General features: G+C 35.9%; 1 protein-coding gene across 1 annotated transcript; it reads right to left on the reverse strand.

Annotated features, from left to right (window-relative positions):
- Positions 1 to 5,955: 5,955 nt before the first annotated feature.
- LOC107287181 (vascular endothelial growth factor receptor 1-like) lies at positions 5,956 to 8,176 on the reverse strand. The gene is made up of 3 exons (XM_015815656.1): positions 8,106 to 8,176; positions 7,034 to 7,125; positions 5,956 to 6,218 (listed from the first exon to the last, which is right to left on the reverse strand). Exons 1-3 carry the CDS (start codon positions 8,163 to 8,165, stop codon positions 6,023 to 6,025), a joined length of 348 nt encoding a protein of 115 aa, XP_015671142.1. The 5' UTR covers positions 8,166 to 8,176; the 3' UTR covers positions 5,956 to 6,022.
- Positions 8,177 to 8,998: the final 822 nt, after the last annotated feature.

Here is an 8,998-nt window from a genome sequence, read left to right on the forward strand (position 1 = left end):
CTTAGACTCAGTTCCTGCCTAATGTAAATGTAATAATGTAGAAGTATACTTTCATCTTAAATGATAAATGTCTTAGGTTAGTTTCCTATATTTGTTCATGCCTTGTAAGTATATGACAGATGATCTCTGAGATTTTGCAGGTAAGGAAGAGAAAAAAAGATTTTTGTTGCAGTTCAGTATTTTAAAGTTGAACTGAGGCAGCTGGTAGATTGTACTTTTTCCCTTTTTTTGATACTTAAGACTCCATCAAACCAGGATATTTTGTGGCAGGAAATATTCTGATTAATAAAAAATATTGATAGTCATTGCAGTCACAAGAACTCTGTGTTGGGGAAGTAATCTTCAACAAATTGCCTGTTTTTCTTATCTGAATATAGTAACAAAGATGGTGAACTGATGGATATAATGTTAATGTTGTAAAACTGTACAATAACAGTTGCCCAGTTTGTCAGATTTATTATCTTCTGCTCTCATGGACAAACAATTACCATTATCATTATCATTGACATATAAGAAGACTTAGATCCACTGATTTACATTTCTTGTAGCTGAAAGCCAACTTTTTGTTCAAAATATTTTAGCTCCCATGACAAACAGGTCAGAGTCCCAATGAAAATACTGAAAAAGGCTTCCCAAATGGTCTCATTTCTCGAAGGTATGCTCTAGGGGACAGATATGTGCTGTGAGTTGTGCCTTAATGCCTTTTGCTAATAATTCATAGTGATTCCAACAACTGTGAAATGAGGTGTAGCCACTCTGAATCTTCCGAGGAGATGCCCAGAATTTGAAGTAGATGAAGATTATATCTAATCAAAGATGGGTAAGAGTCCCTATTTGAGCTTATCTTTATTGATTATGCCAATAAGGATAGCAAAACATCAGATCCATGCATTGGTGTTGGCTTTTAGTAGTTCCTTTGGCTTTGAAGGAGACTTGGAGCCAACAATAATAGATAATTATCTGTTCATTCCCTTTTAATGAAAGTTGCTAGAAGTTGGTTAATAAGCAATTGGAGATGGTGATAGTGGAAGCTGATTATTCGAACCTGGTATAGATTGAAAATTGATACAAAAATAGATGGAACTGGGGAACATTAAAGTGATTTTAAATTAAGTCATATCTCTTTCAACCATATTTCCTTATCCACCATTTTCATAGGACTATTGAAGCTCAGGTCTGAATTCAAGAACAGCTTTAAAGTATCAGTTAATAGATATACTGTATATGGAATCATGCCTGGGTACAAAGATATTTCTTCAGATCAGGAAGTTGTACAGTCCATTAGTGAAAGCTTGAGAGGTTTATGGTTTACAGGTGGCTCTCAGGATACAATGGCAATTGGGATGTAATTGCCATTCCTAAAGAAAGTCATAAATTGTGATGTCACATGACCACATTGCTTAGGGATGATAATTCTGGCAGTATTGGTTGCCATAGTTAAACAAGGACCAGACAGCTCGTTAAGTGAAGATTTCAAGTGACAATAACTTCTGATTTCCTGCTGGCTTCCCCATTGATTTTGCTTATAAAATGCCAGCAGAGAATGTCGAACATCATAATAATGTGACCACTGGTCACTTCATTATCATTTATTTATTTATTTATTTATTTATTTATTTATTTATTTATTTTATTAAATTTATATCCCGCCCTTCTTGCGGACTCAGGGCGGCTAACAATCGGGTAAAAATACACAAATAACATTACAAATTTAAAAATTAGTTAAAAAGGAAATATTTAAATTTAATCTAATTAAAATATAATTAAAACCCCTCTAAAAGTTTCCCCTAGGCCAGTCCCGCAAGCTGGAATAACCATGTCTTAAGGGCGCGGCGGAAGGAAGGGAGATCAGGGAGATCTGGCTCATGATTGTGAGCCAGATGCTAAGCACCCAGTTCATAACCACGTGACCACAGTAACATTGCAATAGGCAGAACTAGTCTTGTTGCCAAGACTAGTCATAAGTCCCCCTTGTTCAGTGCCATCACAAGTTTGAATGGTCACTGAATTCACTGAACCCTGAGATCACCTATATTGTACCTGAGCATGATGCCTAAGTAATGGCTTCTACAAACGGTGCACAATAAAATGCATTGTTTATATATTTGTTGTACTGAAAATTCTGTTATGAATACTGTATGCAATTGATAATTGAGTAGTGAGAGTTGAATATGCTCTTCCCCCAAAGATCTGAATCCTGATGTGCTATCCGCCTGATATTATGGAGAAAACACGCTTGCTGTAGATTAGGATCTTTGTTGATGTTTACAATCTTTGTTGCATGCATTGAGGTTTCTAATTATTTTTACCTTAAGGTATTAGTGAAAACTGAATCTATGGATGGAGCTGCATACCTTGTCCTGCATAACTAGGGGAAAGGGGGGAATTAAAGACAGTTTGTTTCAGAAATCATCTCAGAAATGGGGGTTTACATCTATCTGTGCTACTTCATAGACTGAATCATTGACTGTTGAAAGACGTTTCCATTGAAAGAAAATACTACCAACCACAGATTACTAGAGGCTAGTTATAGCCTTTGAAGTGAAGGACTTGCATGTTACTACAATCAGTACAAAAGGAGATAAGAGTCAAAGTAGGATTAGTCAGAGATTACAGAAGCAATCCCTTAGATTACAGCATTGCGTTATCAGTTAACAGATTTCTAAATGTTCAGATATCAAGCACCAGTTTTGATGCGCCAAATACCATGTGAGTCAAGATAAGGACTCTCTAATGCACTTGGTTTCAATACATGTTTGACGGAGTGCAACTATCTTTTCCTCAAGCAGAAAGCAGTATTAAAGGCCTTCCATAGGAATCTAGAGAAAATATGGGGAAGATAAGAAAAATATAATTGGATTTTGGGTATGGAGGAAACATTCTTTAAGAATTGTAATTATCGATTCACTTAAAAAACTGGAAACACAATAGGAACACACAAAGTATTTCTCTTTAGGGATTTGTGTAAGATTTAAAAATATATCACCTGCTACCAAAACTCATAAACTTCTATAAGTTAATAAAAAAATAAATCTTTATAAACCCTCTGCAAGGCATCAGGAATGCATATAGAAAAAAGAACAGCATAGTGATAGAGGCCTACCCTCACAATTCCTAGGAGTGACTACCTTTCTAAAAGTCCTTTGCACACTATTGAAGGTTGTTCTGAGGAAATTTTGAACTGCCTTGGATCCCCCTCGAAATACATAAGATCTTATAAGGAGGAGGGTGTTGAGATTTAGAATTTCTGGGTATCTCCTTGCCATGTCCCTTTGTGAACTCTTCAGAAGGCAGGATGGATGTGTGGAGATACTAAAGAAAAGCTAGATGCTCTCCCCAAGGACAGAATCTCATTTGCGGAGTCCTTTTTTGCACTCTGAGCTTAGTTATTTGCTTCCCTGAAGATGCTACCTAGTTTGGTAACAGAAGGTCTGCAAGTTCAGAGAGCATCAAGGATTCAACAATTCTACCCTGAGTTACTGTAGATATATTCTCTTCTATTCGAATCTCATGTATTTGCCTTCACAGGGATTATGGCCAAGTAGCATGGATGTGTAACTCCATTGTGACTGTCCAAAGAAGTTAGGATTAGAATAAGCACTTCTTGACAATTTTCTAGCTATGTAACATGAACTTTTAGTTTTTGAGTAAAGACCTATGTGTTCTGAAAAGTTCTAACAGATTTTGGTTTCCTCATCAAAATGCTTAAATTCTTTTACTCCAAAGCATGACTAACAATAAAACAGTTCTGAATTCAGATGACTGATTTCTTATGACCTCTCTCTCCCTCTCCCTCCCTCCCTCCCTCCCTCTCCCCCCACCACACAGATTCTTTTAAACCTTGCAATGAATTTTATTTTGAAAATTCAAAAAATGTACATTAAAATATATTTTAAAGCTTAGGCTACAGGTACATGCTATTTACATCCAGTTTCTAAAGTCTTGTTAGAAGAATTAGAACTATTCTTCAAAAAAAAATACTCTTTTTATAACCAATAGCCCAAAGATTAAATCCCATCCCAATTTTTTTAGTTTCTCATTTCTTAAATACAACATACTTTAATATTAGGACATCCTTTTATATTTGACAGATAACATAGAGACCATAAGCGTATTAATATTATAAAATGCTCCCAAATCCAAACACACTTAACAATGTAAAACTATGCAAGTTTCCTCAGAAGTAAACTCCATTGGAGTTCAATGAAACTTCATTCAAAATAATTGGGATAAGACTTAAGCCAAGAACTGTTGGCTGACCCCAGTGAAGCAAATTTAGGCATAATCTAAGCTTCATTACTGTCAGTGGAATGTAAGCATGACTAACATGAATCTGTTGTTGACAGATTAACATCCAGTAATTCATTAATGAACCAAAACAATGGTTCACTACAATGCTACTTAAATCTTCAGTATGAATGAAGCTTGCAGGACAGTTTTAGCATTACATAAATGTTATAGCTGAAATAGCGCCAGCAACTTTCAGTTCAGCAGTACTTCAGAAAGAAATTTCTTAGCCTTCCCATTCCATGTGTATTAGCTACAATAGGATTCTAGTTTTATCCTCAATAGACTAGCTTAAAATAATTCATCTTCCTATGTTGTCATTTGCTATTGGAATATAAAATCTGAATATAATATAAGAAATACATACAGTATAGAAATTTTTGTTACTATGACAGGTCACTAAGGGAAAGCTAAGTTCTATAACCTTCAAAATAACTTTTTTTAAAAAGCAATTCTATGCATATTTATTTAGCCCAATGTATACTACAGTATGTTTCTTTAGTAATACCTTCTATTAGACCTGTAGACAGCATGTAATGAATTACAAGTAGCGCTCAACTTATGACCACAATTGAGCCTCAAATTTCTGTTGTGAAGTGAAACATTTGTTACGTGAATTTTGTCCCATTTTACGACCTTTCTTGCCACAATTGTTAAGTGAATCACTGCAGTCGTTAAGTTAGGGACACAGTTGTTAAGCGAATCTGGCTTCCCGTTGACTTTGCTTGTAAGAAGTTCGCAAAAAGTGATCACATGACCCTGGGACACTGCAACTGTCATAAATATGAACCAGTTTTCAAGCATCTGAATGTAAATCACGTGACAATGGGGGATACTGCATGGTGTGAAAAACGGTCTTAAGTCATAAGTGTGAAAAACAGTCTTAAGTCACTTTTTCCAGTGCTGTTGTAACTTTGAATGGTCACTAAATGAACTGTTGTAAGTTGAGGACTACCTGTACTTCTACAGGTATGAGGGTATGCTCTGTCCTCAAACTGAGACACGAGGAGGACAGTTGGGGTGCTCTACTGCTTGCCCCCAACAACTGCTAATATGAGGCAGCTGCTTTCCTTTGTCTAATGACAGAGCCAGCTGAATATCTTGTTGGGCCATTTTTTCAAATTAATTTCTTCTTGTTCAAAAGTAGAAATTGTCCCTAAGTCAGTGTTTCTGTTTTCAGCTGGCTGGAACCTATTAGTGAGCTATGCCTCTTCATCCAGAAGGGTACTAGGTTTGGTTTAAATTGTTTTAAAAGTGTCGTAAAATTGTTCCTTTTCCACAAAAAGGCAAATGACCAGTACAAGTTTGAAGTCAGCCTTCTAAATGTTTAGATTGGTAGCCGTTTTTGAAATAGTAAACATTGCAGCACAATACAGTCTGAATGAAAGAAATAAATCCAGTGCATTAATCTGATGTTAAGAACTGGGGAAATCAATGCACAAGACTTTCATTCCCTCCAGCCAATAGCTCTCCTTCTGTACTGTATTTTTCCCCCACCTTTATTATTGTTATAAATAAGGCAACAGACATACATAATACCACTTTCTCCTCCTATTTATGTTACTTTCAACTATTGGATAGGAGCTAATACATGCTGATGTGGGGAGTTGCATTATAGAAATAATTTTGGGAAATTGACCCAGGTGATGATGAATTGATGAGCAGCAAAATAATATTTGCAGCACTGAAGTGGAGATGAGAGAGACCTGCAGCTCAAAGGTCAGGTATTTTGACTTCAGCAAGTAGAATGCCGCACTATTGAATTATGACTGGAAAGAGAAAGATTCTGCACTAGTTTCTCTTCCCACATTATTTTGCTACAAGTAAGTGGCTGCATCCTATCACTAGTATGACCAAAACTTAAAGTGTAGTCATTTGGTTCAGCTGTGTCCCAAAAGACAGGTCCCTTGCTTCTGTTTCCAGTGTAGAAACTGTAAGTAAAAACAGTAACTTTTTAGCTGGGAGGCAAGAGTATACAACAAGTTGTTTATTATTACTGTATTTTGCTATTTACTCTTTAAAACATAATTGTGTAACTAATGTGAAATAAAAATACTTTAAACATGTAGTGTTCCAATCAAAGTATCAATAAAATTAAATAGTTAACGTATGTAGAGTAAGGAAGAAGACCAAGATGGAAGAAACAGGAGACATTGCCTAGGTAAAGAAGACTGAAGCGTTTTAAGTTCAGAAGTTCTGGATAACTTTTAGAAGTGGTTCAGGCAGACACCTCCCTAAGTCAGTGAAGTATAATGAGGAGGAAGGGGTACAGCACAATCAGACATGCAGGATTCTCTTAGTCTCAGTGAAAGTTTTAGCCTTCCTGTGGAGCTTTAAGGGAGACAGCAGTGGCAATAAACAGTTCCTCCTGCAATTTATTCAGTAGCATCATTTTGAACAAAAATTTACTTGGGAAGTGTCAGCCTTTCAATAGGCAATATCAAGAAACAGACACACCAGAAATTCCAGAAATGCTGTTTTAGAATAGCAAGATCTTGAAAACCTATCAGTTTTTCTCTGCCCCATCTTAAATCAAACATAATGGCAAGATTATTTTGAATTTCTTTTTCATACTGTCCTCTTCCCAGGGCTGAATATTATGTTTGTATAGCTAGCTTTGCTGTTTCCATTCTTTTTTTTATTATGATGTATTTTGCTTTTTGTTCCACCATATTGTGATATATTTTCATTGAATAGTTTATCCTCCTAGTTGAAAATATGTTTAATAAATGAAAGAAAGAAATACCTCCCAAAAGTTTGCTTTGGTCTCATGCCAGTCCATGTAAAACGTTTTAGCTGTTTCAAAGGCAGCATCATTCTCCCCTCAGCTTGATAATTCTGAAAGAGAATACAATTCTGATTATGAAGCTTTGGGCTTTCTTTATAACCCATCTTGATTTATAGAATTTCAAAATATTAAACTTTGTTTTGTAAAACATAGAAAAGATGGGTTTCTTGGCAAGATTCACAGGAGCATTGTGGTGAGGAAAATTATATTTTGTGTCCAGATCAAGCCTTAAACTGCCAAAATGAGGATACCTTTTTCACTTTATCATTGGCCAGAAACAAATAATTTTGTTTTTTGTGATTTGTGAGGAAAATGATCAATAGTCAATAGGTGCATTTTGCTTGGTTGAACTTGTGCCCATTCCTCTTATTGATAGCTCTAATCTGATGGGCCTTCAATTTTTATGCATAATATATAGCTCAACAAATATATAAGCTAAGTTCTTTGAGCTTAGATTTCAATAAGAGCTTTATCATCTCCTGAACTCTTTCCAGGCTGCTGTTAAAATCTTGAGTCAGAAGAAAGGGAAAAAAAAGTCATCTACATCACAATAAGTATCTTTTCCAGAAACTCTTTTAAAAATGGTTTTTTAAAGGGGAATCTGTAATGAGAATGGTGATAACAATGGCTTTGGTCCAGCCCCGATGAAGGGTGGCGAGGGGAAGGAAGGAGAAAGAGAGATTAAAACTGTCTCCTTTTTCTGGTGTGCTGGAACCCATCTGGGACACCCTTTTGACAGATTTTCCAAAGTTACAACAAGCCATGGTTTCCACAACTCCTCCTTTTCTTACCACTGCTTAAGCAGTCTCTTACTTAAAGAGGAATAGAGAAGGATTAGAGGTTTGAAAGCTAGCAGTTATATGTTTGGGAGATCCAGGTGGGTTCAACTATTTCCCATTCCCAATCCAACTCAAGTTATGATGAGCCAACCGACTGTTCTTGGGGAAATTAAGTATCTCTCAACATTCCTTTGTCTTCAGTTCATCAGTCTAGGATTGAATCCAAAAGAAATATTTTAGGGCTTACTTACATCAGGCTGAAATTTGTGCTTAGGCGAACTTTCTTCAAAGACTCTCTGAAATGGTTTCATCTTGAAAGCATGAACATATTTTCTTAGAAAATAAACAGGGAAAAAAGGCTTCTTGAGATAATATCAAAGCAAAATATTACTATATAGTAGCTACATGTGAACATTTGATCATGGATGACAGCGTAAGTATATGCCTGATGCATTTTATTAATTATAAAAGAATGTTCACAAATTATATTTAATACAAAGAATATCAAGTTTTTACCAACTCTGCATAGTTATTATTTTTATATGGCATTTATTTCCTGCTCACCTGTAATACCTGCTGTTTTTATGTTTTCTGTTTTATCATATTTTTGTGTGCCACCCAGAGTCTCTTTTGGTGAGATGGGTGGCTGTATAAATTTGATTAATATAAAAATAAAAACCACCTAAAAGCAACACAAGCCTAATTCTGGAGCTGCACAAAGTTAAGGGACGGGCTGTTTTACCATTGTAGAATTTCTCAGCTCCTGGATTCTGCCTGCTCTCTGCAGAGGTTCAGCCACAGCATCATCCATGCTGAACTACAGTTTCACAATTTTTAGATGGGTAAGCAGGAATGATACCATGCCAGCTTTTGTGATAGCAATGAACTTTACAAATCATTAAAAATGCAATATGGAATGCTGGCTAGATAGCATTTATGTTCTCCTTTGGATACCTAGAAGCTACATTGGTTGGCTCATGGGGGTTAACAGAATTTTCAGCAACTGTGAAGACATCATGGATCAATTTTAATTTTTTTCTGAGGGTTTGAGGAATGAAACTGGTGGTAGTGTGGAAGGGATCTCTGACACAAAGCATGATGATCTAATAACTTCCCAAGCTTACTCAGTGTTGGTTGCCAGGAG

Source organism: Protobothrops mucrosquamatus, unplaced genomic scaffold (assembly GCF_001527695.2).
Source record: "Protobothrops mucrosquamatus isolate PMUCROS unplaced genomic scaffold, P.Mucros_1.0 scaffold358, whole genome shotgun sequence".
In the NCBI taxonomy this organism is placed as follows: Eukaryota; Metazoa; Chordata; class Lepidosauria; order Squamata; family Viperidae; genus Protobothrops; species Protobothrops mucrosquamatus.